The following is a 17,480-nucleotide window of genomic DNA, read 5'->3' as shown; positions in this document are numbered from 1 at the left end:
AATAAGAAGAGAATTATTATAATTTAATGATTAAATAGTAATAAAGATAATTATTATTGGTTAATTTACAATTACATTTTGACTAGTCATTTTTATTTACAGAAGATTAGGTTGCATGGAATAACCAATTGATAATTCACTGAGAAATACATTTTCACTTTCACCAAAACCTTTAAAACTTTTTTCATCAAAATATTTGCTATATTTCCTTACATAATAAGGAAATGAACTTTTAACTTACCAAAATACAAATATTATATTTTTGTTATAACAAAATCGCATATATTATAACACTATCACATATGTTCACTATTAATTGAAAAAGACGTTAGAAATATATATATATATTTGGAAAAACAAAATAATCAAACTTTTAGGTAACACGGGCACCGTAATGTAATTCAACATTTTTTTGTTTGAAAACATCTTGATGTATTAAAAATCTAAAAATATTAATTTGAAATTATATTTTTTTTTGATGAGTAAGTTGTTTTGTTTCACAAATTTTGAGTTTGAATTATAAATGAAATGATATTTTAACGTTTATGAGATTAAAAATAGTTTATAAGATTATTAGTTCGTTTTTTATAATTCAATCATTTTTTGTTTAAATTGATGATGAGCTGGCCCAATTTTCCAACAATACCTTCACTAAAAAGACAATGCGGAGAAACGGATGCTAGCATATTCCCATAATGCGAAGAAACAGATGCTAGCATATTCCCATAACTTTCTTTGATGTCTTTGAATGCATCACATTCCAAAAAGAAATGTTTTCAGAAGTGCAAAATGTAGACACCATTCTTCCCAAGATTCTTTAGGTCTTTTCCACCTTCTTCTTTCACACCGAAGTTGATACGAGTTAGTTCTTAATTGAGAAATAAGAACTTTTGGCCTCCACAGAATGCTAGCTACAATGAACTCTTTTTGTTGTAAATTATACATAAAGTTGAATTCTTCAATACAATACTTCTTTCTACCCAACTTTTTTCCCATATCTTTTTATGAAACTTCTCCATAACAAAATCTTTTAAGAAAAAAATTAAAAATTAAAATTAATTTTGAAAAATTACACTAATTTTGAAAAATTAAAATAATTGTTTAAAAACTCGATCATTGTTTAAAAACTCGATCATTATTTTTCCATTTAACATCAAGAGTAATATGGAAATGAGCTCCACCTAACTGTAAAAAGAATAAAACTGTCGGCTGTAAAAAAAAATATAAATATTTATAGCTTATCCATAGCAAAGCGTGCTACAGCTGTCGGGAATGAAATGTGAAAGTTCAAAATGAAAAAGTGTAGGTAATCGATAACGATTGAGTAGGTAATCGAACTATATTTGTCGGGGGCTCGGCGGCTCCTATCATCGTTATATCGAAATGCCTAAGAGGCCAAGACGGAGAAGCATTATCATTATGGACCAGCCAGTTGGTGAGGTGTTCGCGTGTTAATTATGGAAGATGGGAGATTGTATGAAACGGAATTTCAGACTTTAACATTCTCTTACAATCAGAGCTGATCGGGGCAATACAGAGCAGGAGAAAATGAGGTGCACAGAAGGAAAAAAGGGCGGCGAAGGTATCCCTGCAACTCCCTCTAAACCAACGCTGAAGAAAGGTCTTTGGTCACCCGAAGAGGATCAGAAACTCGTTAATTACATCATCAAAAATGGCAATTTGGGCAGCTGGACTTATGTGGCCAAGCAGGCTGGTAAGCACCCATCTCTGCTCTTAGTTGTATCATTTTCCTATTTCATTTTTCAGTCTATTCTATTTTACTCCATGCAATTATGTGCAATGCGCATACATTCAGGTCTACAGAGATGCGGAAAGAGCTGTAGGCTGAGATGGATGAACTACTTACGCCCTGGACTCAAACACGGTGCATTTTCATACCAAGAAGAAAGGTTGATTGTACACTTACAATCCATTTTGGGAAACAGGTCATTGTTTTTCGCCAATCCTACACCCCCTGTCCCCTCTAATTTATCTTCATGTTTCATTCTTGCATAGATTAAGAAACATATAGATCTCCACGTACCATAATCTTTTCTTTCAATTATATAGTATCCTTCACAATGGTTGATTGGTTGCGAAAACTTCTAAAGAAAAATAAGGTGTATAAATAATTAATCACTTAGTTCTGATGATGAGTTTTGGTGTAGACTCAAAATGACGATGACAAAATGAATACTGTGAATCAACTAAGGTATATTAATAACTCATCCCTTAGAATTGATGGTGAATCTTGGTGTAAACTGGAAATGTCATAACAAAATGACTACTGTGAATCAACTCTGACACTGTAATATCAAGGTGTGAATAACCAATCACTTAGGGCCTTTAGCATGGATGATTGATTACTATATCATCCATGAAAAATATAACTAATCACTTAGGGCCTTTAGCATGGATTATTGATTACTATATTATCCGTGAAAAATGTTCTATGAATTAGTGTCTGGCAAAAATGTTGTATGGATAAGTGTGTGAATGATTTTAACAATTGGATACCGTGTTTGGCAGGTGGTCTGTAATGGCCGCACATTTGCCGGGACGCACAGACAATGGGCTAAAGAATTACTGGAACTCTACCATCAAGAAGAAGCTCAATTCAAAAGACCACCTCTCCCCCTCATCCTCCACCAACTCCAACACCAAATCTAACATCCCCTCCCAATCTAATATAAATTCAGTGTCTGCTCATGCTCATAATTTTACGTCCTCTCACCCTTCTCAGCAGTACTTGAATGTCTTGCCTCAAGCATTCCAGCCCCCTAGTAACGCCTTCAATGTAGTAATGAACGGGGAAAATCGATTGTGTGTTCCGAGCGTATTAGAAGTAAAACATGAAGAACTAAAGGATCAAAGTGATCATAGGATTTCAATTGATCTACAATCCACCAACAGTCACCAGATCTCTTACCCCAACATGTGGATGAATGCTAGCTCTACCCAGACACATGAGAGCTTCCCTAGTCCCGCAGCTCTTATATCTCCAAAATCATTAACATGCGATCAATTAATAATAGAGCCACGCCGTACTACAGTAGGACCTAATGAGCCCCCTAATGAGCCCCCTCGCTTTCCTGAATTTTCTCTTGGATCAACTGGTGGCCATATCCCTGCTCTTGTTGAAAGCAAATTGCTGAATGAAAAATTATGGAATAATGAAAATCATATAATGACCGATTATTCAAATGTGTGGAGCGCCGCTACCCATCCCTATTCAAATGAAACCTGCAATCGCTCTGATGCCTTCGATGCAGGAAATTTTATCAATTATGATGCTGGAATTAGTACCTTGGAAAAACACGGGAGCTTGTATGAGAATACTATCCATCAGTCATGCCCCACACTTGATCCCTGTTACCAATTCAGATGGTTCGTTAGCGAGATTCAGTCTGAGAATGATCGCAAGGATCCTATAAATTTGAGTTATGATGCAAACTTGGGTATCCCAACATATATTGATGTTAATAGTATGTTTAAGAGCTATCAGTTGCCTCCTATTGAAGAAGCAATGGAGATAAATCCAACTCCTACGTTATTAGGACGAGGGGACGGAAATGGATTGTTCGAAACTGAGTGCAAGGACGAAGCCGCCCAAGTTACAGCCTGCGCGTATGACGATATGTACAATATCAATCCTGCCGCTCCTTGTGATCAAATTTATTTTACCTAGATCAATGTTTATCAGTATCGTGTTGGTACTGAGGTGTTTGTTTAGTCATGTATTTATGAAGTAGGTACTGATGACATTTGCTTTCCATGCCCAACAGCTTGGGCAAGCCTCCAGGACTAGAAAAAATGCTTGGGTATGCTATGATAAATTTTGATGAAATCATTACACCTAACGTAGAATTATAAATGCCATGATTTCATCTGTGTTTCTAATTATAAATTTTATGATTTCATCTATGTTTAAATAAATTTGAAATTAGCCCGTATAAATAATTAATATCGTTTTTAACTACAAATGTTGAGCATTTATGGAAAACGTAATGTAGGTATGTGGTTTATCATAAATCGGCATTTTTTAACTCGATTATCTTATACATAGTATAGAGTTAGTTAAGATTAATTATAATCATCATCAATATAAATTCTATTATAAAATATTTTGTATTACCAAATTTAACTATGGCATTTTCCATCAGAGTTTGAATCAAAATTTCTCTATTGTTTGGTATTTACCATTCAGATGTTGTTGTTCAAGATTATGAAGTTTTCCATTTATATTTTTAGTGCTGAATTTTGGACTACATTTTTGGATTGCTATTTGCAGAAGCGATGTAATTGGTTTTTCTAAGCGAAATTCCATGTTGTATACACTGGATTTTCACAATTTCAACATGGAATTCAACATTTCGCAATTTAATCCGTTCCCTACGATTCGTTGATGGTAAAGCAACGTTACAAAGAAAATTATTGAAATACTTACTTTTATCGCTAGATTGTGCAGCAAGCCATCATTATTAAAAGCAGAAATAATGACTGGTACTAGCCCTATGCTGCCTTCATTCAGCTATGCCAAATTATTGCTTATAGATCCCCCATTTGCAGTACTTGTAGTAACAATTTTCTTGGTAAAGAAATATATAAAGGTAGGTTTTTCTACTTTTTTCCTGCTCGGAAGAGAAATAAAGCCATTTGAGACCCGGCTGGTTGACTGTCTTCAGCATCAACCTCATAAAAGTTTTGTTGTCTAATGTACTGGCATTATGTTTCTCTTCTGCAATGACTCCACTTATTCCAAAGAGACCCACCATGCGCAGTGCTTGCAACAAAATCGTTTCGCAATAAAACATATATCGTGAATGCTTTTTCTCTTTCTTTTTCCATACAATGAATAAGCATATCTGGTGGGCTCTTGTACTCGTTGAATATCTTCTTTATCAATCCCTTAAAAGTCTGTCGTCTAAAGTGGCATGTTGCACCCTAATGCCTCTAAACCTTTCAAGCGAGTACATGATGCTGTATTAAAGGGAGAACAGCCTATAAGCAAAAGAATTGCACATGAGAAGAAGAAAAGTTTGCTTTTTTGTACGACGCCGAAAACCGCTTTACCCGGACGCTAAAGGTCGTTTTGTTTGCGTGACCTTGGCGAGCGAATTGCGTTGGATCGAGTTTGGTGGCTCGGATCGGCGCGAAGCTGCGCGGAGGTTAACGACCGGGCCCGACGAATGGGGTGGCGACACGTGGCACCGAAGTGACGTCAGCCGACCCTCCGCCTGCGTCAAATCAAGTTTTTGCGTGGAAGTCTTTTTGCGTTGACCGCCGTACGTGATGAAGTTAATGGAGTTTAATGTGTGTCGTAGTTTTTTTTTGGTGGAGGACTTTTAATATAGTTATGGGCATATAGTTAATATAGTTATGGGCATACGTCCCATATATATTTTTTTATGTTTCATATATTGTTATGCAAGTCTACGTGCTGTAGTTTTAGTGTATGTATGGTGTCTGCGCGCGGTGTTTTTTAGGAACATGTATTGAACGCACAGCAGTGCGAGAAATAGAACAGGGAAGGCATGTAATTTTGTTTGCCATTGTAAAACAGAGGATCATCATCAAATTTTTTTTGTAATATCCACAGCAGTGGAAAATCTGTGAGAGCAGCAGAATTTTTTTTGTGATTTCCTCTTTGCACAGAGGAAGAAATATGTAACAGAATGTTTGTTTTAATTAATAGAAATTCTTTGTGACTATGTTGTCTTCTGAGTCAATTTGTTTTAAAAGCTTCCCTGTGTAAAGATCCTGGACAGAGGAAACAGAGCATTGTCTCTGTGGTGGTTAGTTTGTTGGTTTTTGGTATTTTCCCCATTGAAAAATACCCAACAGTGGTATCAGAGCAGGACCAGGCTCTTTAAAGAAGTTAAAGAAGCTGAAGGGAGAAGGTTGTTGCTGCAGCAAAACTTCTCAGGCAGATAGAAGACTCAGACAGCGAAGGACTCAGGGATTCCTCAAAAGCATCTCTTTTGTTATTGCTGAAGACAGTTAGTTGTTTTAAAAAAAACACAGTCAAGGAATGGCTAGCACAAGCACTAGTATGGGTATGTTTAATACCCAGCTCCCACAATTTAATGGGAAGAACTATGACTACTGGTCAATAACCATGACAGCCCTGTTTGCCTCTCAAGATTTATGGGAAATAGTTGAATCTGGGTTTGAAGAACCAGCAGATGAAACTGAGTTCAATGCATTAACTAAGGGAGAGAAGGATCAGCTGAAGAGCAACAGGAAGAAGGATTCAAAAGCCCGTATGTTGTTGTATCTAGCAGTAGACCAGAGTATATTTCCAAGGTTAGCAGCAGCTAAGACAACAAATGAAGCATGGCAAACCCTCAAGACAGCCTATCAAGGCATGGAGAGAGTGAAGACAGCAAAACTACAATTGCTGAGAAAGGATTTTGAGAAATTGAACATGAAGGAGTCAGATAACATTGACTCATTCTTCACTCATGTGATTGGTGTAATCACACAAATGAGAACTCATGGAGAAACAATTGAAGATAGAAGAATAGTGGAGAAAATATTGAGGGTCTTACCCTCAAGGTTTGATGCCATAGTCACCACCATTGAAGAGACAAAGGATCTCTCAAACTATTCAGTTGATGAGCTACATGCATCACTGATAACACATGACCAGAGGTTGAGTAGGAATGAAAACTCATCCCTTGAGCAAGCCTTCAAGACCCAGATGTCCTTTGGAAGAGGAAGAGGTCAAGGAAGAGGAAACCGAAGAGGAAGAGGCAGAAGCCAGAACAGAGGTGGAAGGAACAGCCCATCAAATGCACAAGGAGGAGGCAGCAATCCAAATCAGAACCAAGGTCAAGGCAGCAGACAACAAAGAGATCAGTGTCAGGCTCAAGGACAAAGGAATGATAAATCTAATGTTCAATGCTATTATTGCAAAAAGTATGGACATTATGCTAGTGATTGTAGAAAGAAACAACATGATATGAACAACAGACAAAATGCAAATGTTACAAGAGAAAACAGCAGTCAAGAAAATGTCCTGTTAGCTTGTAACATGGCTGAAACACATAGTGAGGACATATGGTTTTTAGACTCAGGTTGCAGCAACCATATGACAGGGAATATAGCCCTCTTTTCAGCCTTAAATCAGAATTTGAAATCAGAGGTCACACTAGGAACTGATAGTAAAGTGTCTGTTATGGGAAAAGGGGAGGTAAAAATATTTACAAAGCAAGGAGAAAGGAAAACCATAGCAGATGTCTACTATGTCCCCGGAATGAGATGTAACCTATTGAGTGTTGGACAGCTTATCCAAAAGAGTTACAATGTTTACTTTGTAAATGATGTGTGCACCATCATGAATATACCACCCAGCAAAAGATGCATTGCTGAAGTGAAGATGACAAGGAACAGGATGTTCCCTCTCAGGATCAGGGCAGATTTGAAAAACAAAGGAGAAATTGCAGCAGTCACCCAAGAGGCCTTCCAAAGCATGCCAAAGGATGAGAACTGGTTATGGCACTTGAGATTTGGACATCTCAATTTTGGAGGTCTAAATTTGTTAAGTAGGAAAGGGATGGTAAGAGGATTACCATTGATAGAGAAGCCGGACAGCCTTTGTGAAGGTTGTATATTGGGCAAACAACATAGAGAAAGTTTTCCATCAGGGAAAAGTATAAGGGCAAAGGCACCCTTAGAGATTATCCACTCAGATTTGTGTGGACCAATGCAAGCTCCATCATTAGCAGGCAGTCTATATTTCTTGACATTCATTGATGATTTTACAAGAAAGACTTTGATATATTTCCTCAAGAACAAAAGTGAAGTTTTTGAGAAATTCCAAAACTTCAAAGCACTTGTGGAGAACCAAAGCGGGCTGCATATAAAAGTATTGAGAACTGATAGAGGAGGTGAGTATATCTCAAATGAATTCCTAAAGTTTTGTAGAGAAAATGGAATTCATAAACAGTTTACAGCCAGGTACACCCCACAGCAAAATGGAATTGCTGAAAGGAAGAACAGGACCATCATGGATATGGCGAGGAGCATGCTGAAGGCAAAGCATTTGCCAAATGAGTATTGGGCTGAAGCTGTACATTGTGCAGTGTATATTTTGAACAGGTGTCCTACAAAAGCAGTCATGAACAAGGTGCCAGAAGAGGCATGGAGTGGAAGAAAGCAAGGAGTCACTCACATGAGAGTTTTTGGATGTGTGGCCTATGCACACATACCAGATCAGCTAAGAAGGAAGTTGGACAGCAAAGGGGAGAAATGCATTTTCATTGGATACAGTGATGAATCCAAAGCCTACAGGTTGTACATCCCATCTACCAAGAAATTCTTTGTCAGCAGAGATGTTCAGTTCATTGAAGAGGAAGCTTGGGATGGAAGCATAGAGAAAACAGTGAACATTAAAAGTTGTTTGCCTTATGATGAAAATGAAGAGGAGGTGGCTGAAATGAATCCCCAAACAGCAGCACCAACACAAGAACAACAAGGTATACCATTGAGGATCAATGAGAGTGCTTCTCCAAGCACACCACAACGAGGAAACTCAAGTGCATCTTCAAGCACTTGCACACCAAGTGAAAGAGGTAAGAAATTTAGAAATCTAAGTGACATATATGATGAAGGAATGAATTCCTTATTTGCCTTGTTTTGTCATGTTGATGATCCTATTCATTTCGAAGATGCTATTAAAGATAAGAAATGGATAGAAGCTATGGATGAAGAGATGAATGCCATAGAGAGAAACAAAACATGGGATTTGGTTGAATTACCAAAAGGCAAAGAAGTCATTGGTGTGAAATGGGTCTACAAGACCAAGAGCAATGCTGAAGGCAAGATTGAAAGGCATAAAGCAAGGCTGGTTGTCAAAGGCTACAAGCAACAGTATGGGAGAGATTATGAGGAGACTTTCGCACCGGTTGCAAGAATGGAAACCGTGAGAGCAGTGTTGTCCATAGCAGCTCAAAACAAATGGAAAGTCTACCAAATGGGCGTGAAGTCAACATTCCTAAATGGAGTGTTAATGGAAGAGGTTTATGTGGAACAGCCTCTCGGATATGAGAAGAAAGGTGAAGAGCACAAAGTGTGCAGATTGAAGAAAGCTCTTTATGGGCTGAAGCAAGCGCCAAGAGCATGGTACAGCAGGATAGATTCATATCTATTGGAGAATGAATTTGACAAATGTGAAGGAGAACCCACAGTCTACATCAAGGAAAAGGATGGTAAAATTTTAATTGTTGTCTTGTATGTAGATGATGTTATTTTCACTGGAAATGATATTTATCTTATTGAGAACTTTAAATCAGTCATGAAGGATGAATTTGAAATGACTGACATGGGTTTGTTGAGATACTTCTTAGGCATAGAAGTAGATCAAAATGAAAAAGGAATTTTTATATCTCAAGCAAGATATGTAAATCAAGTTTTGGGCAGATTTAATACGCAAGAATGCAAGGCAGCCATAACAACACAGTGATGAGATTAAAGCTCAGCAGAGAGGACAGCAGCAAGGATTTTGATCCTAGTTTGTACAAAAGTGTTGTAGGCAGTCTTATGTATTTAACAGCAACTAGACCTGATATTATGTATGCTGTTAGCTTAATTTCCAGATTTATGGAGAGGCCAAAGGAGGCACATTGGCAGGCAGCAAAGAGAATTTTGAGGTATGTCAAAGGTACCAAAATGTTTGGAATTCTATATCATGCCTCAGAACATTCAGATTTGGTTGGGTACACAGATAGCGATTGGGCTGGAAGTGTAGATGATCGGAAAAGCACTTCCGGTTATGTTTTTAATATGGGTTCAGGAGCCATCTCATGGGCTTCTACGAAGCAGTCCATTGTAGCATTATCTACAGCAGAGACAGAATATGTGGCAGCGACAGCAGCAGCATGTCAGGCAATATGGATGAGAAGGATGTTGAGAAGCTTAGGCCAAGAGCAGGCAAAAGCAACAGTGGTCTTTTGTGACAATAGCTCAGCTATTGCTTTGTTAAAGAATTCAGTGTTTCATAAGAGAACGAAACACATCAATACTAGGTTTCACTACATCAGAGAATTAGTGAACAATGGAGAAATTGTCCTCGAACATTGCAGGACCCAGGAACAGGTTGCAGACATCTTAACAAAGCCACTGGTTCAGAAGAGTTTCGAATTTTTGAGAAAGTGCTTGGGAATGACCGAACGCGCGGCTGTTAAAATTAAAGGGGAGTGTTAAATTCTAATTTTGAACAGCGCGGTGGTTTTTGAAAACAACCCCGGTCTCCCCGCACCGCCCTTCACCAAAGGCGGTATCCGTAGCTGAGGCTCCGAACACATTCACACTCCGCCACGCGTCCTTGTACGATGCCGAAAACCGCTTTCCCCGGACGCTAAAGGTCGTTTTGTTTGCGTGACCTTGGCGAGCGAATTGCGTTGGATCCAGTTTGGTGGCTCGGATCGGCGCGAAGCTGCGCGGAGGTTAACGACCGGGCCCGACGAATGGGGTGGCGACACGTGGCACCGAAGTGACGTCAACCGACCCTCCGCCCGCGTCAAATCAAGTTTTTGCGTGGAAATCTTTTTGCGTTGACCGCCGTAGGTGATGAAGTTAATGGAGTTTAATGTTTGTCGTAGTTTTTTTTTGGTGGAGGACTTTTAATATAGTTATGGGCATACGTCCCATATATATTTTTTTATGTTTCATATATTGTTATGCAAGTCTACGTGCTGTAGTTTTAGTGTATGTATGGTGTCTGCGCGCGGTGTTTTTTAGGAACATGTATTGAACGCACAGCAGTGCGAGAAATAGAACAGGGGAGGCATGTAATTTTGTTTGCCATTGTAAAACAGAGGATCATCATTAAATTTTTTTTGTAATATCCACAGCAGTGGAAAATCTGTGAGAGTAGCAGAGTTTTTTTTGTGATTCCCTCTTTGCACAGAGGAAGAAATATGTAACAGAATGTTTGTTTTAATTAATAGAAATGCTTTGTGACTGTGTTGTCTTCTGAGTCAATTTGTTTTAAAAGCTTCCCTGTGTAAAGATCCTGGACAGAGGAAACAGAGCATTGTCTCTGTGGTGGTTAGTTTGTTGGTTTTTGGTATTTTCCCCATTGAAAAATACCCAACACATATGAGAATGCTGCCAAATCAATTCTGGAATCCTGATTGTAAGAAGCATAGCGGATGACCCCAGGTATACCAAAAACACTTTTTTTGGAAAGCATATTTGTAATGGTGTTTTGTTCGTAATATATATATGTTTATGTGATAGTTTGAAAGGTAAGTTCTATAGATTTTATAGGCTTCATCCAGTGGGACATCATTGGTGGTTGTAAGCAGGAATGACCTTTGATCTAATCGATGCACATTTTAGAGTTGCCATATATCTGTATATCATTGATGTCCAGCAAGTGTGCCAAGAAAATGAGACCTCAAAATGCAATAATTTCAAACAGGTTGTTAGTACCTTTACCTCCCTCCCACCAAAAATGTACACATTGTCCCCGTTCTCTAACTGTGAGGACTCCGCATCCACAAAGACTGTTGTTACATGCCTCCCTCCCACCAAAAATGTACACATCCACAAAGACTATTGTTACATGCGCCATCGAAAAAGCAGACCAGAAACTTATTCCATAAGTCTGTTTTGATAGACTATCTCTGTTTAATCTGATGTTTCTTGGGTCTGATCTCAGTAAAAATATGCAACAATCCCCATTAAAATGTATCTGACATTCACCTTTTTATGCTCAAAAATATTTCTATTTTTGCATTTCCAGATACCCCATATGATGTAGAAAGGTAAGGAATAATATTCCTGCTGAGTAGTGAACCATAATTTGAAACATTCCTCCCACGGAAAAGTGTGTCCAATTCACTTCTATACTAAAATAATGTAGAACAGATTTCCAAATTTCTATTGCAAAAGGACACTTGATAAGTAAATGTGACACCTTCTCCCAGTACAAAAAGAACATATTCCAGAGCCGTGATAGCCTATGGGAGAGAGATTCCCCATGTAAGAATTTTATGGTGGAGAGCCAGTCAACCAAAACAAATTAGTTTCAGTGGGATCTCCCACTTCCAAATCTTATGACGCCAATGAGTTGCTGGAACGGGTATAGAGTAGGAAATGTGCTTGTATATTTCGCTGACCAAAATATAATTTTTTTTGATTTTCCGAATCCATGTCAGTCGATCCTCTTCTTCCTTAAGATGTATCCCCGCAACCTCAGCATGTCTGATATAATAATCCCATTCTCTGACATGCAGATGTTGGAGAAGAGGCGCCGACAGGTAGTGTGTGCCCAAAAGCCCTTTGATGACATGTAGACCTGCACCGGTCCTTTTACCATTACCTACCTCCCAGCAGAGTCCCCGGAATAACCAGTCCTTATTCCTCATCATACTACGCCATGATTCTAACAAGATTATCCTGCATTTTATGTTGCTTCATTATCACCATACTCTCTCAAAAGCTATCTTATCAATCGATTTCGATATCTGCTGGACATATTTAGTTAGCCCGTCCACCCTATTAACGGGTAAAAATGACATATAAAAAATAATAGGCTTTACTTGAGTAAGAATAGGAAATATTTTGATTAGTGAATCCATCTTCAATTTGACGAGGAAGTAAATGATTTTGTGGTTTACAGGTTGTGGCCCATCAAGTATTAGTGAAATTTTTTTGAGCTGAGAATAAAATACACGTAGTTTATGATGCAAATGTATGTGTCAGATATGATTAAAAATAGTAGACAAGCGAAAAGACAATGGAAAATCACACTTGTTTCTATCAATAACTCGTAACCCACTGATAATAAAGGCAAGAATAAGACTAAAAAATATTTCCTGAAAACAGAAATAAGAATGTAGGAGCTACATAATAATAGTCGATGGTGTGTTATGTATTCCTACACTAGTTCTAATGCTGAGCTCAATCAACTTCTTATAAAATAGTACACAACCAATAGCTTTGCTAAAACAAATTATCGTCAATACAATTTTAACAATTGAGCATGAAGTCTTCCCAGGGCCTAACACATGCTTCAATATAATGATTGTATTTATTCAAATTCCTGTTGACCTTCTATTTTCATTTTTTCCCTCATTCTAACCACAAAAATATTTACAAATTACATATTTTTAAATATAAAAACACAAAGCTTACAGTGACATCAATCGGTGATGCGAGAAAATTCGTAGAGACGAGCAACAAAATTATTAGCCGAGTAACTTCAATCATCCAAACCCAGCCGCTTGAAAGTTGCAAGTTCTTCAACAGTTCATATTGGAGTATTGATGCCAACAACTCCTACCGGAATTCCAAATATATCAATGACAAACTTTGCGGTTGTGAGCACTTGGTTTCGATATATTCCTTCCGTGAAGTTAGCTTATTTAGACTTTTATCAACAACCCCAAAATAAGCTTCAATAAACATTTCCAACTCCTCAATATATTCATCATTATTTTTGGAATCCTTCGTATTTTATACAGTTTAACTCTCCTTTTTTTTTCTTTTACTTCTGAGAATCAGTTGGATAACATATGAGGAAAACTAGAGTTGAAAATGAAGACTTGGTTTCAATATAACTATCACCAAGTCAAGACTGACTTCTATAAAAGGAAATTTTTATTGGTTTTAAAAATGTGTCGGTCATATTTCTATTATCATTTTGTTTAGTAGAGAAACTTATTCTATAGCTCAGAATGATGTGTAAATCTGTTTCTGTAGTTATCAAAATTGAAATTTTAGTAGAAATAAAAAATTTTAAAAATCTATAAAAAAAAACTTAAATAACCATACAAAACATTTAGAGAATATTTATTCATGAAAAAAATTGCAAGTGAAGAAATTAAAAAACCCTCTCCACTCATATTACATTGTATTTAAAATAAATCTATACTAGTTCTACTTCATTTCCAATCTTTCTAACATTTTCCATCCAGTAAAGTCTACTCCATTAACTCAATATTTCGTTCGTATGAAATATTTGTTCTTTTGTTTGCTTGTGAAGTTTATTCTCTTAAACTAACTAATATTATACAAAAAAAAATTCTTATATGCGCCTTTTCAAACTTATGCTCACGTTATAAGATTCTTTTTATATACATGCCATTAGATTTTGTCAAACCTACAATTCTTAAGACCTATTTTACGAACTCCCCTTAAGACCTATTTTATGCACTCCCCTCAAAACTTAGCATGATGAAAATCCAACTTGAAGACTTTTCCCATGCTCATGTCTTCACATGTATGTTGTCATCCGTTTTTTCTTGATGCTACACCATTTCACGTTTGATTTTGTGAATGACACATATTTTGCATTTAATTTTTTCATGGTGCAGTACATGTTTTAGATGGAAAGCCTCTTGTGTGCCTTATATGTTTGAAAGCATACTTTTCTAGTAATATCTTAATTACAAATAAATTTTTGAGATAACCAATATCTCTTCATTTTAAATAAATTCTCTATCTAATATATTAAGTATGTATTTTTTTATTTATTGTGGATTAATTTAACTCCATGTTGTCTAGTGCACCATCTTTCTTCTTGAAAAAATTATGGACACACTTCAAGGTGAAAAAGTGGGACTAATATGTCCTAATTCTAGTAGTTCTTTCACTTTCATCTCTAAGTCACATTTTTGGAGCCAACATATTTTATGGTGTCTTGGATGTTGGCTCATTTGGATTTAGCTCTATTGTTAAGTTAATCTCCTATTAATGGGTAGCCCTGGAAACTCTTTGAGAGAAACAACCTCGGATTTTGATGGAACGGGGTGCATCTAAAGAGGGTCCCTTCCTATCTATCCCAGCCTAGACTATGTAAGATTTACACACCTACCTAAGGTAAAGTTGAAATTGCATTATGAATATGACTATTAGAGACACTTCTCTCTTGATACCATGGTTTTTGATTGATATTTCTTCGTTATCTAAATATATCGCTTACTTTTTGAAGAATTCCACAAAAGATTATTGAGGTTCTAGCCAATCTATTACAATCATTACATGGAACATCCCTAGGGTAATGACATATAGAATTAACTTAGTTGTACAAAATCCTAGGTCTACAAAACATTGGTCAACATTAGGCCCTATGACTTATTTTATTCCATAATCCATCTTGACTTTCTTGAAGTAATTGTACTAATAGGTTCTCAACCTACATTTTTCTAATGCATATGGTGAAATGAAATTACCTATTGCACGATTTTTTATTTTTTATTTTTTTATTTTACATGATATACCATACCTAAAGTCTACAACATCATGGATTGATATTCACCTTGGTGGTTATCAATTGCTACATGAATCTAATGGTCACTACTTATTGTTTCCATTCATGCCTTTCCTTCTCTATGTGTAGTGATAAGCGATGACTAAGGGTAATCACACAAGTTATAAAGAACTCTTTATATCCAAGTAATACAAGGTGTATTCTAAATATAATTTTGTGAATCCCAATAGAATTTGATCCTTCCTTTGGAACGACTACCCTTACTAAAAGTTCCACACAATTTTTTTAGACTCACACTAGTCCTGGAAGATGTTTTTAAAGATGCATTGGTATTCATTGAAATCCTTGGTTCTACTTTTCTAGGTACAACCGATTTTCCATATGGTGGTGGCCTAGAGATTCCTTCTATGGAGAAAGCCCAATGGACCTTCCCCAAAATTGTTGGCTATTGTCCAAAGACAACCCTTGTTTCCCATTTTATGTCCATATGTTCTTCTATATAATGGGAACTTTGAATCTTCTCAACAATTAGAGATAGTTTCCACATTTATACCCTTGCCCTAATATTAGGATTTAATTTGTACACAACTTGGTCTCGTTGTTGTTTATCATTGTACATGTATAAGAAATATTTGAATATATATATATATATATATATATATATGTTTTCTTATACTCCTCCACTATCCAATTTAATTTTACTTGAACATGGAAAAATTTACCTATTGTTCCTCACAGTATGTTTGTAGATACTTTGTCCTAAATCATTCCTCAAAAAACTCTCAAGAAGCTATGTTTGGGGTGAGGTGATTTTTTTTTTTCCAAATTTCCTCAATAGTTCGTGAACTCAAATGAGTTCATCAATGAAGCGAATTTTTGTGGGATGTAATAAGACTTCAAAGGCATACATAGTTTCCATTCCAGGGCTGAGGAAGACAGTTGTGAACTGAGATATCAAGTTTGAGGAGGGACAAACATTCAAGAAGTCATGTGAACCCATTCTAGTAGAGACATAAGATAAGGAGCAATATGATCCAAAGACTAAGAATATTTCATCAACACACATAGCCATGAATCAGTCTTTGAGTCAATCAGAGGAGTTGGAGGCTCCTTCGAGTTCTTTCAGCATGAGGTCTCCATGGCTAGAGAAGAAATTAAGGGATGCTTAGGAGCATGTGGAGTCTCTTGGGATCACATTCAAGGAGAGTAGACCATCAAGTCAATTTCCCATCAATGTGGCTTTCATGAGTAGCATCATTGATTTCGAGAAAGAGGGGGTGGACTATGAGGAGAATTTTACTCCAGTCGCCAAGTATACCTCCATTTGGGTTGTAATATCTATTTCTTGATACAAGGAGTGGAAGATACATCAGATGGATTTGAAGGCGGCATTCCAAAATTGAGTTATCAAGGAGGAGGCGTACATTAAGCATCCTTAGGTTTTTGAGACTCATGGGAGGGATTCTCGCAAAAGCCCTGTATGGGCTCAACCGGGCATCAATGGCATGGAAATTGAGGATTGATGGGTACCTATTGAGTATGGGTTTCAAATTCCCTTCATTGATGCCCTTATATCCCACAAAAGTTAATTATAACATATAATTAGGTAAATAAATTAAAAAAAAAGACAAATGAAATATTAATTTATTTATATTTTGAAAAAGAAGATAAAAAAACAAAACATTCTTGAAGAATGTGCCAGAGGCCACATGGAGAGTTAAAATTCCCTTTTTTATTCTAATTAAGAAGTTCGTTATGTTCAAGGAAATGAATATACCAAAAGGAAATGGCTCCTCACTTTTAAAACAAATAAGAGGGCAATAGAAGAAAAATGACACCAGAAGGATGGTTCAGGTAGATTACATTGAACTGATAAAGCGGGGAAGTGGTTAAGAGTTTAGAAATGAATAACAACTCGAGAAAAATGGTGGTTAATCTGGTATTCTTCATTTGTAGACACTGTGGGTAAAGGACAGTGACTACCAAATGACCAATGGAAGACAATTACTGGTGAAACCCTTGGAAGACTAGAGTGTTGCTTCGGGTTGTTATAATAAATTTCTTGAATTATAAAGGGACTGCTATCTTATTAGAAAGGGGTAAAAGCTCAGGGATACTTAGATAAATATCTAAGTTATGGTTGGGATCTCTAAGAAGGCCTTGCGCATATTAACAATAATATTGAGAGAAGTATCAAAACCATGTGACTATAAAAAAAGATTGTATGTATTATTATATCCTTGTCTTTTATTATGAT

The 17,480-nt window shown here is 36.7% G+C and overlaps 1 protein-coding gene across 1 annotated transcript in view; it reads left to right on the top strand.

Moving 5' to 3' along the window:
- The first annotated feature begins 1,548 nt into the window (after positions 1-1,548).
- The window catches only part of LOC149252537 (uncharacterized), a 48,952-nt gene continuing 33,020 nt past the window's right edge, over positions 1,549-17,480 (top strand). Inside the window, exons 1-3 of the mRNA XM_089454175.1 lie at positions 1,549-1,714; positions 1,817-1,946; positions 2,530-3,665. Of these exons, the coding sequence (XP_089310301.1) occupies positions 1,549-1,714; positions 1,817-1,946; positions 2,530-3,665 (1,432 nt within the window). The remainder of the gene's footprint in view (positions 1,715-1,816; positions 1,947-2,529; positions 3,666-17,480) is intronic.

The sequence above is a fragment of the Pinus tabuliformis genome, chromosome 7 (assembly GCF_031772625.1).
Source record: "Pinus tabuliformis cultivar Carrire ecotype Pingquan chromosome 7, CPIR1, whole genome shotgun sequence".
NCBI classification, from domain to species: domain Eukaryota; kingdom Viridiplantae; phylum Streptophyta; class Pinopsida; order Pinales; family Pinaceae; genus Pinus; species Pinus tabuliformis.
This window is presented reverse-complemented; position numbering and strand designations above follow the sequence as displayed.